This window comes from Salvelinus sp. IW2-2015, unplaced genomic scaffold, assembly GCF_002910315.2.
Source record: "Salvelinus sp. IW2-2015 unplaced genomic scaffold, ASM291031v2 Un_scaffold16312, whole genome shotgun sequence".
Classification (NCBI taxonomy): Eukaryota; Metazoa; Chordata; class Actinopteri; order Salmoniformes; family Salmonidae; genus Salvelinus; species Salvelinus sp. IW2-2015.
The window spans coordinates 271,528-291,636 of NW_019957531.1; the positions used below are offsets into that span (position 1 = coordinate 271,528).

General features: G+C 41.7%; 2 protein-coding genes across 2 annotated transcripts in view; both read right to left on the reverse strand.

Annotated features, from left to right (window-relative positions):
- Positions 1–1,427: 1,427 nt before the first annotated feature.
- The window catches only part of LOC112080406 (inactive phospholipid phosphatase 7-like), a 30,096-nt gene continuing 11,414 nt past the window's right edge, over positions 1,428–20,109 (reverse strand). The window contains exon 2 of the mRNA XM_070442550.1: positions 1,428–5,002. Coding sequence (XP_070298651.1) covers positions 4,617–5,002 — 386 coding nt within the window. The 3' untranslated portion in view covers positions 1,428–4,616. The remainder of the gene's footprint in view (positions 5,003–20,109) is intronic.
- LOC139027421 (inactive phospholipid phosphatase 7-like) overlaps positions 19,940–20,109 on the reverse strand; it is a 7,563-nt gene continuing 7,393 nt past the window's right edge. Inside the window, exon 2 of the mRNA XM_070442561.1 lies at positions 19,940–20,096. Coding sequence (XP_070298662.1) covers positions 19,940–20,096 — 157 coding nt within the window. The remainder of the gene's footprint in view (positions 20,097–20,109) is intronic.

Genomic DNA, 20,109 nt, shown 5'->3' on the forward strand with positions numbered 1-20,109 from the left:
ATCTCTCTCGCTGACACACACAAATACATTACATGGCCACATACAAAAGTATGTGGACACCCCTTCAAAGTAGTGGAATCGGCTATTTCAGCCACACCCGTTGCTGAGGTGTATAAAATCGAGCACACAGCCATTCTATCTCCAAAGACAAACATTGGCAGTAGAATGGCCCGTACTGAAGAGCTCAGTGACTTTCAACATGACACAAGTCAGTTCATCAAAATTCTGTCCTGCTACAGCTGCGCCGGTCAACTGTACTGTAAGGGCTGTTATTGGGAAGTTGTGGGCCACACAAGCTCACAGAATGGAACAGCCGAGTGCTGAAGCGCACCGCGCGTAAAAATGTGATGAATCACCATCTGGCAATTCGACGGACGAATCTAGGTTTGGCGGATTCCAGAAAATCACTTCCTGCCCCAATGCATAGTGCCAACTGTACAATTTTGTGGAGGAGGAATAATGTTTTTCATGGTTAGGGCCAGGCCACTAGTTCCAGTGAAGGGAAATCTTAACGCTACAGCATACATTGACATTCTAGACGATTCTGTACTTCCAACTTTGTGGTAACAGTTTGGGGAAGGCCCTTTCCTGTTTCATCATGACAATACCCACATGCACAAAGCGAGGTTCACACAGAAATGGTTTGTCGAGATTGTTGTGGAAGAACTTGACTGGCCTGCACAGAGCCCTGATCTCAACCCCATTGAACACCTTTGGGATGAATTGGAATGTTGACTGGGAGCCAGTGCCTGACCTCACTAATGCTCTTGAGGCTGAATGGAAGCAAGTCCCCACAGCAATGTTCCAACATCTAGTACAGGGGTGTCCAACCCTGTTCCTGGAGAGCTACCTTCCTGTATGTTTTCACTCCAACCCCAGTTGTAACTAACCTGGTTCAGTTGATCAACCAGCTAATTATTAGAAATAAGTGTGCTAGATTAGGGTTGGAGTGAAAACCTACAGGATGGCACAGTAGCTCTCCAGGAACAGGGTTGGAGAGCCCTGATCTAGTGAAAGCCTTCCCAGAAGAGTGGAGGCTGTTATAGCAGTAAAGGGGGGAACAACTCCATATGAATGCCCATGATTTTGGAATGAGATGTTCGATGAGCATACTTTTGGCTATGTAGTGTATATACGGGATAAAGGTCCATAATATTGCATTACATTACTATGTTGATGAATACCATTGAATAAATAGTTGAATTGACATATTAAAATTGCGTTTGGTTCAGGCACATCCAACAAATAATTGCCATGTTGACAAAGTGTACAGCTACTGTATAGCGCAGAGGAGGGTATTGTTAAAGGTGTCCTAGATGGAGCAGACCTCTGTAAAAATAGAATGCACCTACATAAAATGCACCTGCATCTCGAGGGCACTGTCCCTTATGTTCTCATCCATACAAAATGTCACACATTTCAGCAAATCAATTGAGGATATAATTTATGTTTAATGGATATGCCAATACATAGACGCATGCGTGTATACACTATTCAAGATCAGAAAGTACATGAAAAGATTGCTGGTAACATTTCATTGTTCAAAGATAAATGACCCACTTTGTAATAGAATTAAACCAACCCTAACCCAGTAGAATTTCATCCATCTGAATTCAAATCAATCTGTTCAGTGAATGCTTACTTACTGAATACTTTATTATTACGCAACCCTGTCCCACACCTTACTTATCCAAAATGTTGATCTATTGAAAAATCTAATTTCAATCTGAACTTTTGTTTTAACCAGTAACTGTAGACTGCCTTACAAAAGGACAGCAGTTTCATTATGTGGTGGCATGAAAAGAATTACCGCATAGAAATATTTTGATCTGAATGCTTCAGGAAGCTATCGCTTACACATTTGAAACGGACAATATTTAAGGCAAAACCCACAAAATTAAACACAATATAAAGTGTGTTGCTGAAATTACTGTAAAGAAAACGTAGAGACACGTATTTCCATTCATGTAAAAATAGCATCTTAGGCAATTAGAACAGCATCAGTTTTTCACAATTCCTGACATTTAATCCAAGTAAAAATTCCCTGTTTTAGGTCAGTTAGGATCACCACTTTAGTTTAAGAATGTGAAAAGTCAGAATAATAGTAGAGAGAATGATTCATTTCAGCTTTTATTTCTTTCATCACATTCCCAGTGGGTCAGAAGTTTACATACACTCAATTAGTATTTGGTAGCATTGCCTTTAAATTGTTTAACTTGGGTCAAACGTTTCGGGTAGCCTTCCACAAGCTTCCCACAATAAGTTGGGTGAATTTTGGCCCATTCTTCCTGACAGAGCTGGTGTAAATGAGTCAGGTTTGTAGGCCTCCTTGCTCGCACACGCTTTTTCAGTTCTGCCCACAAAATTTCTATAGGATTGAGGTCAGGGCTTTGTGATGGCCACTCCAATACCTTGACTTTGTTGTGCTTAAGCCATTTTGCCACAACTTTGGAAGTATGCTTGGGGTCATTGTTCATTTGGAAGACCCATTTGCAACCAAGCTTTAACTTCCTGACTGATGTCTCCAGATGTTGCTTCAGTATATCCACATAATTTTCCTCCTCATGATGCCACCTATTTTGTGAAGTGCACCAGTCTCTCCTGCAGCAAAGCACCCCCACAACATGATGCTGCCACCCCTGTGCTTCACGGTTGGGATGGTGATTTTCGGCTTGCAAGCCACCCCCTTTTTCCTCCACATATTAAGATGGTCATTATGGCCAAACAATTCTATTTTTGTTTCCTCAGACCAGAGGACAAAAAGTACGAAAAGTACGATCTTTGTCCCCATGTGCAGTTGCAAACCGTAGTCTGGCTTTTTTATGGTGGTTTTGGAGCGGCCTTTCCTTGCTGAGCGGCCTTTCAGGTTATGTCGATATAGGACTCGTTTTACTGTGGATATAGATACTTTTGTACCTGTTTCCTCCAGTATCTTCACAAGGTCCTTTGAGGTTGTTCTGGGATTGATTTGCACTTTTCGCACCAAAGTACGTTCATCTCTAGGAGACAGAACGCGTCTTCTTCCTGAGCGGTATGACCGCTGCGTGATCCCATGGTGTTTATACTTGCAAACTATTGTTTGTACAGATGAATGTGGTACTTTCAGGCATTTGGAAATTGCTCCCAGGGATGAACCAGACTTGTGGAGGTCTTTTTTCTGAGGTCTTGGCTGATTTCTTTTCATTTTCCCATGATGTCAAGCAAAGAGGCACTGAGTTTGAAGGTAGGCCTTGAAATACATCCACAGGTACACCTCCAATTGACTCAAATTATGTAAATTATGTAAATTAGCCTATCAGAAGCTTCTAATCATTTTCTGGAATTGTCCAAGCTTTTTAAAGGCACAGTCAACTTAGTGTATGTAAACTTCTGACCCACTGGAATTGTGATACAGTGAATTATAAGTGAAATAATCTGTCTGTAAACAATTGTTGGAAAAAATTATTGTGTCATGTACAAAGCAGATGTCCTAACCGACATGCCAAAACTATAGTTTGTTAACAAGAAATGTGTGTAGTGGTTGAAAAACAAGTTTTAATGACTCGAACCTAAGTGTATGTAAACTTCCGACTTCAACTGTATATGATGCTCACAAGCCACACAATAGTTGGATATTCATTTCCCACTGAGCAAAACATTTCTGTACTTACAGCATTCTTAGAAATTAGTTTAGTCAGGTTTTTGATTGGCAGACCAACATTTTTTATTGACATTTGTCAATAAAACTCATGAATGCAACTGTTTATGTCAAATTATTCTACTTGTAGCCCTAAATGTCCTGAAAAGAAAATGGTAAAACACTTAGTTTTAAGGCTAAATATGGACTGCAGATAAATGAAAGTAGTGAAGAAAAAAAACTGATTTTTGCTGTGGGTCCTTGGGCCAGATAATGCTCTTTTGACACCCCTCTTTCAAAGTAACTGAGATCTCTTCATCTTGCCATGGTAGCCAAAGTAATGGGCAACTAGGCATTTTATACATGACCCTAAGCATGATGGGATGTTAATTGCTTTTTTTAACTCAGGAACCACACTTGGTTGGAAGCATCTGCTATCAATATACTTTGCGTCCCTCATTTACTCAAGTGTTTACTTTGGCAGTTACCTGTATCTTCTCCTGCATACTGTACACAAAATATCTGACAGTGAGTCATGTAAAAGTGTGTCTTTCACAAAATCCCTGATAGCTTATGATTGTTTTACTGATACTTGCAATTTTTAAATACATACACTTTCAGGTGCAGAGAATGAGTTTTAAAAACAATGTTTTTTTATAGTAAAAAATTAATTGTCATATATGTTGACAAAACTAAAAATTGTGGATCAAAATGTAATAAATAAACGCTAGTCAGAAAGGCATCGGAAATGTGTCACAAGGATGCATTAATTTCCTTGCATACTGCATTTACACTGGAGAAAGAAATTCAGTCAAAGCTGAAAAAAAACGTATTATCTAGGGGTAAATGTGATTAACATACATTATGTCTTCATAGACTTCTATTTAAAATGACATGAGGGCCAGTGAGGGGCTGTGACAGAAAAACGTAACTAAAATAGGGACCGAGGGATAGGAGGATGTCAAGCTTTTGTGGGTTTCCTAAAATGCTGATATTGTCATTAGAGGGGGATCCAACTGAGTTTCCCGATGGAGATCAAAGTTTGGCAAGTGTTGGAGGGAAGCCACACCATTTCAACTAGATTGAAATGGAGATAGCCCAATGCAAAACCAAATCCCACATCTGTCAGGTGGTGGCGGCCAAGAAGGACGCGGGACATGCCGGCCAGGAAAGCCCACAGCACCAGTAAGATGCGCAGAGGGACAGCGAGCACTAAGTGTGACAAAAGGAACTTGGATACCATGGCAGCCCGGCTTGCATGTGCTGCTGGGAAAGAGTAAATGTCCATCGCTATGTAATCAAAGAGGCCAGGCGTCATCTCCCATGGTCCTTTGCGCTTCACGAGTTTCTGCATTCCGGCGACGGTCATTACGTCCAGTAAAAGTGCTGAGGAGGGAGAGGAAATTATGTGTTAGCGTAAAGGATTAACAGAAAACATCCTAGACCTAGATGATAGACAGTAGGGTATCTGAGTCAGGACCTGTACAAGTTTTACCAGTGCCAACCACTTGTTTTTAAAGTTGGCATGCCCCAAATCTGTCCCTGTTTGTAGATTCCAGCCCATCTAGCCTAGCCAACTGTACCAATCACACAAAGGGGTTTATAGGGTCTGGAGAGCAGTTGACTTGCATTGGTTTTTGGACAAAAATGCCAAAAAAATAGCATTGCAGATAGTGACCAGGTAAACAAAACAAAAGCGTGAATTGCTGTCTTACCTTGTCCATAGACTGCTAATAGGTTAAGGAAACCAAAGCGTAATTTTGTAACTATCCCTTTATGATGATCTCATAATCCATTATAAGCCTTGTCAGTATCCATGAACTGTTTATAATCTGTTAGTATCATATTATAATGAATCAGTTATCAGTTACACATTTTGTTGTGTTACAGCCTTCATTTAAAATTGATTAAATTGAGATGGTGTATCAATACACCCAGTCACTACAAAAACACAGGCGTCCTTCTTAACTCAGTTGCCAGAGAGGAAGGAAACAGCTCAGGGATTTCACCATGAGGCTAATGGTGACTTTAAAACAGTTACAGAGGTTAATGGCTGTGATAGGAGACAACTGACACTGGATCAACAACACAACACACAATACAACCACAATACTAAACGTAATGACAGTGTGAAAAGAAGGAAGCCTGTACAGAATGAAAATATTCCAAAACATGCATCCTGTTTGCAATAAGTTACTTAAGTAAAACTGCAAAAAACATGGCAAAGAAATTAACTTTATGTCCTGAATACAAAGCGTTATGTTTGGGGCAAATCCAACACAATACATCACTGAGTACCACTCCGCATATGTTCAAGCATGGTGGTGTCTGCATCATGTTATGGGTATGCTTGTCATCGGCAAGGACTAGGGAGTTTTTTTAGGGTAAAAAGATAAGGAATAGAGCTAAGCACAGGCTAAATCCTAGAGGAAAACCTGTTTCAGATTGTTTTCCAACAGCCACTGGGAGACAAATTCACCATTCAGCAGGACAATTACCCAAAACACAAGGCCAAATATTCACTGGAATTGCTTACCAAGATGACATTGAATGTTCCTGAGTAGCCTAGTTACAGTTTTGATGTAAATCGGCTTGAAAATCTATGGCAAAACTGGAAAATGGTTGTCTAGCAATGATCAACAACCAACTGGACAAAGCTTGAATAATTTTTTAAAGAATAATGTGCAAATATTGTACAATCCATGTACAATAGAGACTTTCCCAGAAAGACTCACAGCTGTAATCGTTGCCAAATGTGATTCTAACATGTATTGACTCAGGGGTGGGAATACTTATGTACATGAGATATTTCTGTAATTATGGGGTATTGTAAAATCTATGTAATCAATTTTGAATTCAGGCTACTTTAGGAATACTCCATGAAGGCACTGTATTTTGAGACCGTCGGAAAATGACCTCATAGACAGCAGGGATTCTGTAACAAACGTCGGGAGAAGGAGAAGAGGACCAAGGTGCAGCGTGGTAAGTGTTCATATTTTAATCAATCAACTGAACACTGAACAAAACAACAAAAACGACAAACGAACAGTTCTGTAAGGTGACGACACACACTAAACAGAAAATAACTACCCATAAACACAGGTGGGAACAGGCTACCTAAGTATGGTTCTCAATCAGAGACAACGATAGACAGCTGCCTCTGATTGGGAACCATACCAGGCCAAACACATAGAAATACAAAACAAGGATAACATAGAACACCAGACATAGAATGCCCACCCAAACTCACGCCCTGACCAACCAAAAAAGAGACATAAAACGGATCTCTAAGGTCAGGGCGTGACAGCACCCCCCCCCCCCCACCCCTCCGGACTCGGACGCAAAACCTGAACCTATAGGGGAGGGTCTGGGTGGGCATTTCACCGCAGTGGCGGCTCTGGTGCGGGCCGTGGACCCCGCTCTACCTTGGCCCACTAGGTGGCGCCTCTGGAGCGGGGACCCTCGCCGCCGACCCCGGATCGGGGACCCTCGCAGCGGGCCCCGGACAGCCCCGGACAGGAGGGCGACTCTGGCTGCTCCGGACAGGAGGGAGACTCTGGCTGCTCCGGACAGGAGGGCGACTCTGGCTGCTCCGGAAGGAGGGCGACTCTGGCTGCTCCGGACAGGAGGGAGACTCTGGCTGCTCCGGACAGGAGTGTGTCGCTGGAGGCTCCGGACTGGAGGGCGTGCGTGGAGGCTCCGGACTGGAGGGTGTCGCTGGAGGCTCCGGACTGGAGGGTGTCGCTGGAGGCTCCGGACTGGAGGGCCATGCTGGAGGCTCCGGACTGGAGGGTGACGCTGGAGGCTCCGGACTGGAGGGAGACGCTGGAGGCTCCGGACTAGAGGGCGTCGCTGGAGGCTCCGGACTAGAGGGCGACGCTGGAGGCTCCGGACTGGAGGGTGACGCTGGAGGCTCCGGACTAGAGGGCGTTGCTGGAGGCTCCGGACTGACGTCCTTCGTTGGAGGCCTCGTGCCATAACTCCTCACTGGAGGCTTCGTGCCATGGATCCTCACTGGAGGCTTCGTGCCATGGATCTCACTGGAGGCTTCGTGCCATGGATCATCACTGGAGGCTTCGTGCCATGGATCCTCACTGGAGGCTTCGTGCCATGGATCATCCACAGGAGGCTTTGTGCCATGGATGATTCACTGGAGGCTTCGTGCCATGGATCATCACTGGAGGCTTCTTGCCATGGATCATCACTGGAGGCTTCGTGCCATGGATCACCACTGGAATGGAGAGACACACAGGAGGCCTGGCTCTGGGAGAAGGCACAGGACTCACCAGGCTGGGGAGACATGCTGGAGGGTTAGGGCTTAGCACAGGCACAGAACTCACCAGGCTGGGGAGACATGCAGGAGGCCTTGTCCTTGGCCGAGGCACCGGATGCATTGGACCGTGGAGGCGCACTGGCGGTCTCGAGCGCAGAGCTAGCACAACTCGTCCTGGCTGGATCCCCCCCTGTAGCCCGGCAAGTGCGGGGAGTTGGAACAGGCCGCACTGGGCTGTGCTGGCGAACCGGGGACACCGTGCGTAGGGCTGGTGCAGTATAACCCGGGCCGAGGAGACGCACTAGAGACCAGATGCGCTGAGCCGGCATCATCCCTACTGGCTCGATGCCCACTTTAGCCCGGCCGATTCGAGGAGCTGCGATGTAGCGCACCGGGCTATGCGTGCGCACTGGGGACACCGTGCGCTTCACCGCATAACACGGTGCCTGCCCAGTCACTCTCTCGCCACGGTAAGCACGGGGAGTTGGCTCAGGTCTCCTACCTGAGTCCGCCAATCTCCCCGTGTGCCACCCCCCAAAAAAATTCTGGGTCTGCCTCTCGTGCCCGTTACCTCGAGCCAATTCCTCGTAGTGTCGCCACTCCGCTCTAGCTGCCTCCAGCTCCTCTTTCGGACGGCGATACTCTCCCGGCTGTGCCCATGGTCCTTTGCCGTCCAAGATTTCCTCCCATGTCCAGGAGTCCATTCCACCACGCTGCTTGGTCCTTTGGTGGTGGGTAGTTCTGTAACGAACGTCGTCGGGAGAAGGAGAAGAGGACCAAGGTGCAGCGTGGTAAGTGTTCATATTTTAATCAATCAACTGAACACTGAACAAAACAACAAAAAACGACAAACGAACAGTTCTGGACCCCTTCTTCATGTCTTAATTACATATAGTGCCACATGAGTCATGGTCTGTAAAGGTCTCTACTTTTGATAGATTTAAACAAACAATATTGAAATCACCATGGTCACAATCATAAACTATCAACTCCATCTCCCTAATAGGATATTAATTTTGGTTAAATTATGTTTATTTTATTTAGCTTTCAGTCATAAAGCAAGTGAGCAAAAACGAAATTGCCACTGTATAACACTTGAATGAATAAGAAAAATGTCACTTTTGTCAACTCTGTAAATCATAGACTGTTAGACTGTCATTTCAAGTGCCGATAATGACAGTCTGTTAGACTGTCACTATCAGGTGCCAAAACACCTGATAGAATTGTTTTTATTGTGGGTTGTCAAATTACTAATTTTCCATATTTTACTTATGTTTGTATTGAACTTGTATTGAACGGCACACGCATACTCAGGCGGACTGGCTCTTGTTGAGGCAAATGAGTAACACACATCCCTGGATCGCTTGTCTTTTCAGTTCGCTGGAGCTAGCGACTGGAACGAGCTGCAACAAACACTCAAACTGGACAGTTTTATCTCAACCTCTTCATTCAAAGAATCATGGACACTCTTACTGACAGTTGTGGCTGCTTTGTGTGATGTATTGTTGTGTCTACCTTCTTACCTTCTTTGTGTTGTTGTCTGTGCCCAATAATTGTTGAACCATGTTTTGTGCTGCTACCATGTTATGCTGCTGCCATGTTGTTGCTACCATGTTGTTGTCATGTTGTGTTGCTACCATGCTGTGTTATTATGTGTTGCTGCCATGCTATGTTGTTGTGTTAGGTCTCTCTTTATGTAGTGTTGTGTTGTCTCTCGTTGTGATGTGTGTTTTGTCCTATATTTTTATTTAATTTATTTTTAGTCCCAGCCCCCGTCCCCACAGGAGGCCTTTTGCCTTCTGGTAGGCCGTCATTGTAAATTAGAATTTGTTCTTAACTTCTTTCAGCTAGGGGGCAGAACTTTTATGTTTGGAAAAATAACGTTCCCAAGGTAAACTGACTATTTCTCAGGTCCAGATGCTAGAATATGCATATAATTGACCAATTAGGATAGAAAACACTCTAAAGTTTCCAAAACTGTCAAAATATTGTCTGTGAGTATAACAGAACTGATTTTGCAGGCAAAGACCTGAGGAAATCCAACCCGGAAGTGCCTTTTATTTGGAAAAATCCCTGTTCCGTTGCCTGCCCCTCCTCCATTTAAAGGGGTATCAACCAGATTCCTTTTCCAGTGGCTTCCTCAGGCTGTGACCAGGCTTTAGACATAGTTTCAAGCTTTAATTTTGAAAAATGAGCGAGATTTTTCAAAACGCGTCAGGTGTCCTTTGATTAGTTCCTGCGCGCGAGAGATGTAGCTCGACATTTTCTTTCTCTGTAGTATTGAATAGGTTACCGTCCGGTTGAAATATTATCGATTATGTATGTTAAAAACAACCTCAGGATTGATTATAAAAAACGTTTGACATGTTTCTACGAACATTACGGATACTTTTTGGAATTTTCGTCTGCCTTTCAGGACCGGATTGAGCCTGTGGTTTTCTGAACATAACGCGCAAACCAAATGGCGGTTTTTGGTTATAAAACTAATCTTTATTGAACAAAAATAACATTTATTGTGTAACTGGGAGTCTCGTGAGTGCAAACATCCGAAGATTATCAAAGGTAAGCGATTAATTTGATTGCTTTTCTGACTTTCGTGACCAAGCTAATTTGAGGCTAGCTGTTCTTACTGTTTTGTCTAGTGATTGATAAACTCACAAACGCTTGGATTGCTTTCGCTGTAAAGCATATTTTCTAAATCTGACACGATAGGTGGATTAACAACAAGCTAAGCTGTGTTTTGGTATATTTCACTTGTGATTTCATGATTATAAATATTTTTTGTATTTTTTTTTAATTTGGCGCTCTGCAATTCAGCGGTTGTTTACGAAAATGATCCCGCTAAAGGAATCCGTGCGGCAAGAAGTTTTTAACTGACTTGCCTAGTTGAATAAAGGTTAAATAAAAATAAATATTTTTTTGAATCACTGTTCTGCAACATATGCTTAAACTATTTAAGTATTTGCTGTGCTAGACCGAAGGGATGATGTTTGCTTTATAAAGGTTGATACATTTTCTGAATATCTACAAAATGCTAACAAAAATATGCCAATGAAATTAGCCCTGGAGCAATATATAATGCTATAAAACAAAACAAAAAGATCTTTGGAGATTTGTATTATATATTTGAATAATCTTATCATTGATAATTAAACAAGCAAGGCCTTTAAACATTTGTTGGACAATAGATTTTAAAATGAAATGCCTTTTATGGTCTCTGAAGTAGTTGACATGAATCCAGTAAGTTGCATTTTATGAAAACAAATAACAATTCGGAGGTTGTTCCTTTAAATGTTGTGATAGCTATCAAAATCTATATTTCAAATTGTGTTACCCCCAGGGGTACGCGCAATGCCATCGGGGTACACCAAATAAAAATGTGATTCACATTAATGAAATGATATATATATACTGTATATATATATTTAAAAAACATTCTTCACATTTTCAAACAGTCCATTTATATTTTTCAATGGGGCTATACATTTGGGTGAGTTTTTTAGTAGCCTTGTTTCACTGCTAAAAATAAAATTAATCCATCTAGTGTTCAGCGAAATAACACAATGTTAAATACAGGTAGCCTAGTCAAATAATTAACATCTAATCACATTTACTGTTACTCTCTCTCTCGGGAATTCCACTAACGGTCCGTATGTAGCCAAACGTAGCTGCTGCCCATAACAGGGAGACATAGTGGAGTGGTAACGTGCAAGCAGTTGCTCCCGACGCCACTTGGGTACACTGCAGCATCCGTCGAGAGGCTCTTGCTGCCAAGGGAATGCCTGACAACTTGAAAGACGTTTTGGAAAATGGTTAACTTAGTTAACCTGTCTAGGACTAGCTGAACCTCTCGCCAACAGCCAATGAAATTGCAGGGCACCAAATTCAATCAACAGAAATATCATAATTCAATTTTCTCAAACATACACGTATTATACACCATTTTAAAGATAAAATTCTCATTAATCTAACCACAGTGTCCGATTTCAAAAAAGCTTTTCGGCGAAAGGAGAATATATCATTATGTTAGTCACAGAAAGTAAACAGCGATTTTCCAACCAAAGAGAGGAATCACAAAAAGCAGAAATATTGATAAAATGAATCACTAACCTTTGATATTCTTCATCAGATGACACTCCCGGGACAACATGTTACGCAATACATGTATATTTTGTTCGATCAAGTTCATATTTATATCCAAAAACCTCAGTTTACATTTGGTTTTGCCTCCAAAACATCCCGTGAATTTGCACAGAGTCACATCAAATCACAGAAATACTCATAATAAACATTGATAAAAGATGCAAGTGTTATTCACAGATTTAAAGATATACTTCTCCTTTATGCAACCGCTGTGTCAGATTTCCCAAAAACTTTACGGAAAAAGCAAACCATGCAATAATCTGAGTACGGCGCTCAGACAACAAATCAACCCAAAGAGATATCCGCCATGTTGGATTTAACATAAATCAGAAATAGCATTATAAATATTCACTTACCTTTGATGATCTTTTTCAAAATGCACTCCCAGGAATCCCAGTTCCACAATAAATGTTTTATTTGTTCCATAAAGTCCATAATTTATGTCCAAATTACTCCTTTTGGTTCGTGCGTTCAGTACACAATCTAAACTCACGTTTTTAACATAAATCTTCAATAATGTTCCAACTGGAGAATTCCTTTGTCTTCAGAAAAGCAATGGAACAGAGCTCGCTCTCACGTGAACGAGCGTCACGTGCTCCTGGCATTCTGCCAGAGCCCTGACTCATTCCCCTCTCATTCGGCCCCATATCACAGTAGAAGCATCAAACAAGGTTCTAAAGACTGTTGACATCTAGTGGAAGCGTTAGGAAGTGCAAAATGACCCCATAGACACTGTGTATTTGATAGGCCAAGAGTTGAAAACCTACAAACCTCAGATTTCCCACTTCCTGGTTGGATTTTTCTCAGTTTTTCGCCTGCCATATGAGTTCTGTTATACTCACAGACATCATTCAAACAGTTTTAGAAACTTCGGAGTGTTTTCTATCCAAATCTACTAATAATATGCATATATTAGCAATTGGGACTGAGTAGAAGGCAGTTTACTCTGGGCACGCTTTTCATCCAAACGTGAAAATGCTGCCCCCTATCCATAACAAGTTAAAGCAAGGTCCCTGAACTCTCATGTATTTTCTGCACTATGCAATGATATGGGGAGTGCTGGTTATCAAGGGGCAATGTATTGACACATTTTTTTTAAATTGAGAGACAAGCTTAAAGTTTTCTTTACGGATGACCCCAAAAACTGGATTTGTTATCCCATTCATGCCCTGAACAAGAGCCTCATCAAAATTGCAACAAGCAGTCCGCACACTGGCCCCTATTATTAGCATTTTATTATTATTATTATTATTATTATTATTATTATTATACAACAAAAAATATTAGAAAGGCCCATGTGGCTGAATATGTACCAGCCCATCTGGCATATGATAGAATTGCCCTGTGGCCAGTCTATCACTGATGGTAGCCTATTGAAAACATTCTTTATATTGTGAATCAGCTCATGACCAGTATTCCAACTGTTTCAACATGAGAGAGCTTACTGAGGACACAGATATCACAGACAGCTTTCCTAGACACGTCTGGATGGGGCCAGAAACAAACACGAAACCCCTCACCCAGAGTAAGCTAAAATTCTAGACCACTTTTATTCTACCTACAAAAAATGCATGCAAGGCAGGGCTGTTGTGTAGCGGGTCGAGAGCTTAAAGTTCTTTGGTTTCCACATCACTAAGGACTTAACATGGTCCACAAACACCCGCACAGTCGTGAAGCAGGCATGGCAGCACCTCTTCCTCCTCAGGAGGCTGAAAATATTTGGCATGGGCCCTCAGATCCTCAAAAAATTAGACAGCTGCACCATTAAGAGCATCTTAACTGGCTGCATCATCGCTTGGTATACCAAATGAACGCAAACGCTACAGAGGGTGGTGTGGACAGTCAAGTACATCACTGGGGCTGAGCTCCCTGCCATCCAGGACCTGTATATCAGGCGGTGTCAGGGGAAGGCCCCAAAAATTGCCAAAGACTCCAGGGCCCGGTTGCCTAAAACATCTTAAGTAAATTTCCCTCTTACCTTTTCCCTTAAAGTTTCCTTAACTTTAAGTCAGTTGCACAAAACATTTTAAGGAAAATGTCCCTCTTAAATTAAGTGAAAAATGGCTCCCATGAGGTCCCTTAAGTGCTTCATTCAGTATGGAAATCAATGTAAAAATGTAAACAGCATTTGTGTAGTTGAATGTTGCTTTCCTCTGCCCTGGTTTGAAAAGAAAAACAACCACTAGGTGTCTACAGCAGGTAGCTACTTCTCTAAACAATGGAAGGTGCACAATCCATGGCTACAAAGCTAGATGACTAGCTAGCTACCTACTGAGTATGTTAGCTTGACATGCTAGAAAGTAATAGAAACAAGTTGAGAAAAAAAGTAATTAAAATAAACTTATTTTATTATCTTCTGAATCAATTTGTTTATCCTGTCTTGAATGTAGAAAAAAATATCCCAAATTGCCCTGTGTAGGGTGCCGTCTTTAGGATTGGATGTTAAACAGGTGTCCTGACTCTTTATGGTCACTAAAGATCCCATGGCACTTATCGTAAGAGTAGGGGTGTTAACCCAGGTGTCCTGGCTAAATTCCCAATCTGGCCCTCATACCATCATGGCCAACTAATCATCCCCAGCTTCCAACTGGCCCATTCATCTCCTTTTCTCTGTAACTATTCCCCAGGTACTTGCTGTAAATGAGAATGTGTTGTCAGTCAACTTACCTGGTTTTAAGTAAATAAATAATTTCTTGGCCCAACAGGCTCTGAGACACCTTCTACCTACATAAGACTGCTAAAAAGTCAATTAATGGTACCTGGACTATCTGCATTGACTCTATCTTGCACTGACCCTACGCACACTCACTAGACTATATACAATGAGTGTACAAAACATTAGGATCACCTGATCTTTCCATGACATAGACTGACCAGGTGAACGCTATGATCGCTTATTGATGTCACTTGTTAAATCCGCTTCAATCAGTGTAGATGAAGGGTAGGAGACAGGTTAAAGAAGGATTTTTAAGCCTTGAGACATTTGAGACATGGATTGTATATGTGTGCTATTCATAGGGCAAGACAAAATATTAAAGTGCCTTTGAACAGGATATGGTAGTTGGCGCCAGGTGCACCGGTTTGAGTGTGTCAAGAACTGCAATGCTGCTGGGTTTCTCACACTCAACAGTTTCCTGTGTTTATCAAGAATGGTCCACCACCCAAAGGACATCCAGCCAACTTGACACAACTGTGGAAAGCATTGGAGTCAACATGGACCAGTATCCCTGTGGAACGCTTTCGACACCTTGTAGAGTCCATGCCCTGAAGAATTGAGGCTGTTCTGAGGGCAAAGTGCATTGCAACTCAATATTAGGAAGGTGTTCCAAATGTTTTGTACACTCAGTGTATACACACCATACACACACACACACACAACATTGACACTCCCACAAAAAACCCACACACATTCACATACACTACATACGCACACACACACATACCGAAACAACACAAAAACACATACAGTACATAAACATTACACACACACACAGGCACACTCACACACTTTTACTCTTCATTTCCTGCTGCTACTCTGTTCTGTATTTTACTCTTATTATTATCTATCCTGACACCTAGTCACTTTACCCTGCCTTCATGTACATACAGTGGGGAGAACAAGTATTTGATACACTGCCGATTTTGCAGGTTTTCTACTACAAAGCATGTAGAGGTCTGTAATTATTATCTAGGTACACTTCAATCTGAGAGACGGAATCTAAAAAAAAATACAGAAAATCACATTGTATGATTTTTAAGTAATTCATTTGCATTTTATTGCATGACATAAGTATTTGATCACCTACCAACCAGTAAGAATTCCGGCTCTCACAGACCTGTTAGTTTTTCTTTAAGAGCCCTCCTGTTTCTCCACTCATTACCTGTATTAACTGCACCTGTTTGAACTCGTTACCTGTATAAAAGACCCCTGTCCACACACTCAATCAAACAGACTCCAACTCTCCACAATGGCCAAGACCAGAGAGCTGTGTAAGGACAATCAGGGATAAATTGTAGACCTGCACAAGTGGGATGGGCTACAGGACAATAGGCAGCAAGCTTGGTGGAAGGCAACAAACTGTTGGCGCAATTATTAGAAAATAGAAGAAAATAGAAGAAGTTAAGATGATGGTCAATCACCCTCGGTTGGGGCTCCATGCAAGATCTCACCTCGTGGGCATCAATGATCATGAGGAAGGTGAGGGATCAGCCCAGAACTACACGGCAGGACCTGGTCAATGACCTGAAGAGAGCTGGGACCACAGTCTCAAAGAAAACCATTAGTTACACACTACGCCGTCATGGATTAAATCCTGCAGCGCACACAAGGTCCCCTGCTCAAGCAGGCGGCATGTCCAGGCCCGTCTGAAGTTTGCCAATGACCATCTGGATGATCCAGAGGAGGAATGGGAGAAGGTCATGTGGTCTGATGATTCAAAAATAGAGCTTTTGGTCTAAATCCACTCGCCGTGTTGGAGGAAGAAGAAGGATGGTACAACCCAAGAAACACCATCCCAACTGTGAAGCATGGAGGTGGAAACATCATTTTTGGGGATGCTTTTCTGCAAAAGGGGCAGGACGACTGCACCGTATTGAGGGGAGGATGGATGGGGCCATGTATTGCGAGATCTTAGCCAACAACCTCCTTCCTCAGTAAGAGCATTGATGATGGTCGTGCTGGGTCTTCAGCATGACAACGACCCGAAACACACAGCCAGGGCAATAGGAGTGGCTCCGTAAGAAGTATCTCAAGTCCTGGAGTGGCCTAGCCAGTCTCCAGACCTGAACCCAATAGAAAATCTTTGGAGGGAGCTGAAAGTCCGTATTGCCCAGCGACAGCCCCGAAACCTGAAGGATCTGGAGAAGGTCTGTATGGAGGAGTGGGCCAAAATCCCTGCTGCAGTGTGTGCAAACCTGGTCAAGAACTACAGGAAACGTATGATCTCTGTAATTGGCAAAACAAAGGATTCTGTACCAAATATTAAGTTCTGCTTTTCTGATGTATCAAATACTTATGTCATGCAATAAAATGCTAATTAATTACTTAAAAATCATACAATGTGATTTTTGGGATTTTTGTTTTAGATTCCGTCTCTCACAGTTGAAGTGTACCTATGATAAAAATTACAGACCTCTACATGCTTTGTAAGTAGGAAAATCGGCAAAATCGGCAGTGTATCAAATACTTGTTCTCCCCACTGTATAGGGCTGTGGCGGTCACAAACTTTCGTCAGCCGGTGATTGTCAAGGAAACAACTGTCACTTTCACAGTAATTGACCATTAACATAAACACATTTAGCTTCTCCTGGCTTACACACATAGCCTACAAGCCACTGATGCAGACCTTTGAAACATCTACATTTTAAAAAGTATAATAAATCCATGTAATATAGCCTACACCTTCACAATAAATCCATTATTTTAGACAGGTCTAAAGAAGCATGAAGTCTAAGAAGTCTATTTCAGAAGAACAGAATAGCATACTCTGAGTTGTCCTTATGTTAGGTCCTGATCTGGCTATGCCAAATGGCTGAGGGCTACACTAGTTAATTTAGCACACAAGATTTTCTTAGAATTCCGTGGCATTATTTTATAGTATGAAGAATACAAATGAACAAAGCTGAAAAAAATAGAAAGGATATTTTCTCCAAACGATTTGAGGGAGTGCGCACATGCGGCTATTCTGTGTTGAGCGGTTAACAAAGAAATACACTACCATTCAAAAGTTTGGGGTCACTTAGAAATGTCCTTGTTTTGTTTTTTTAAAAGCACATTTTTGTCCATTAAAATAACATAAAATTGATCTGAAATACAATTTTTTTGTTGTTGAAATTATTTAATTATTTAATTTAATTTAAATAATAATTTGAAATAATTGATCTGAAAGACATTGTTAATGTTAATGTTGTAAATGACTTGTAGCTGAAATGGCAGATTTTTTATGGAATATCTACATAGGCGTACAGAGGCCCATTATCAGCAACCATCACTGCTGTGTTCCAATGGCACGTTGGGTTAGCTAATCCAAGTTTATCATTTTAAAAGGCTAATTGATCATTAGAAAAAACTTTTGCAATTATATTAGCACAGCTGAAAACTGTTGTCCTGATTAAAGAAGCAATACAACTGTCCTTCTTTAGACTAGTTGAGTATCTGGAGCATCAGCATTTGTGGGTTCAATTACAGGCTCAAAATGCCTAGAAACAAAGAACTTTCTTCTGAAACTCATCAGACTATTCTTGTTCTGAGAAATTAAAGCTATTCCATGCGAGAAATTGCCAAGAAACTGAAGATCTCGTACACCGCTGTGTACTACCCCCTTCACAGAACCGCGCAAACTGGCCCTAACCAGAATGGAAAGAGGAGTGGGAGGCCCCGATGCACAACTGAGCAAGAGGACAAGTACATTAGAGTGTCTAGTTTGAGAAACAGACGCCTCACAGAAGTCCTCAACTGGCAGCTTCATTAAATAGTACCCGCAAAACACCAGTCTCAACGTCAACAGTGAAGAGGCGATTCTGGGATGCTGGCCATCTAGGCAGAGTTCCTCTGTCCAGTGTCTGTGTTCTTTTTCCCAGCTTAATCATTTATTTTTATTAGCCAGTCTGAGATATGGCTTTTTCTTTGCAACTCTGCCTAGAAGGCCAGCATCCTGGAGTTGCTGATAATGGGCCTTTGTACGCCTATGTAGATATTCCATTAAAAATCAGCTGTTTCCAGCTACATTAGTCATTTATAACATTAGCAATGTTTACACTGTATTTCTGATCAATTTGACATTTCTAAGAGAAAAGGACATTTCTAAGTTACCCCAAACTTTTGAACGGTAGTTTATATATTCCTATATGCTTAATTTAGATGTATTAATGTAACTTTACCGGTTCTACAAACGTTGGGCTACATGTTTTGATGATTTTTAATACATTGTAAGGCTGCATGATGCCACTCTAATGATGATTTGAAAAAAGTTGCTTGAAAGGCATGAGCTCTGCTTAGTTTTTTGTGCAGGCTGTACAAACTACATCAGTCACTCATTCACAATTTGACAACACTTGATAATGCCTAAAATTTGTGTGGCTGTAATGCACGCAAAAAAATCCATGCCTTTTGTGGTTAGTGGCCGTTGTGCCCTTCTCTCTGAGTGCTGCGCGCTCCGTCAAGTGATCGGGTCTCTCTCACAGGCTATAAGTGAAGACAGACACATTGGGGACGCAATTGCATGCGTCCTTATGCAATTCTGAGGTCCATATTGAAGATATTGGAAGAACTGTCCACATTTACTTTTCGTCAGCCAACAAGATGAGTAGGCCTAATGAACAGCAAAAGCACCAGCCTATGTCAATTTACTATCCCCCATAGTACAAAATATTATTTAATCACATTATAAGCGCAGCAATGTGCACATGGTAGTAGGCTACAAGCACAAATGTTCCATTAGCAGAAAACACCATTATCAAAAGTGACCGCAAATTGCAATTATTCATGTAATGCTTCTATTATAAAGGTGCATTTATATGCTGAAAATTATCCTCCCCCAACTTGAAACTCATGTGCTGCTTATGTATGCCAGTTAGGCTCTACACCTCTTGTAAAGCAGATTAATGTGCTTAATTTGAAGTTATTCGGCCACTTTAGTTGTGATACAAACCATATTAAAACATATAGGCCTATGGGCTAGGCTACATGAGGTGTGGAACTATGATTCGAAAAAGTCAACAACAAAGAAAGTAATTGTTTCTTATGCTATTCTTGATTTAATACTGTCTTACATATACTAAATAATATATGTGTGAAATTTGTTTTGATTTAGAATGGACCTGTATCGAAACAGGGACAGTGGGAAAAGATACATGTGATCTATGCATTTAAATAGCGAATGGAGGATGCTTTTTCCCGGGGTTTATTTTCAAATAAATATAGTAGGCCTTGCAATGCCCTTAAAGGAGGGGTTGAGTTGTATGCAATCCTCTTCTGGAAGTTTAACAGATTCTCTGCGGTCCTCAGTGCTGTTTTCAAGCGGCTCTGCTGTATCATGTTTGAGGTGCTGGTGCTGTGTTGCTTGGCTGGCGTTTCAAA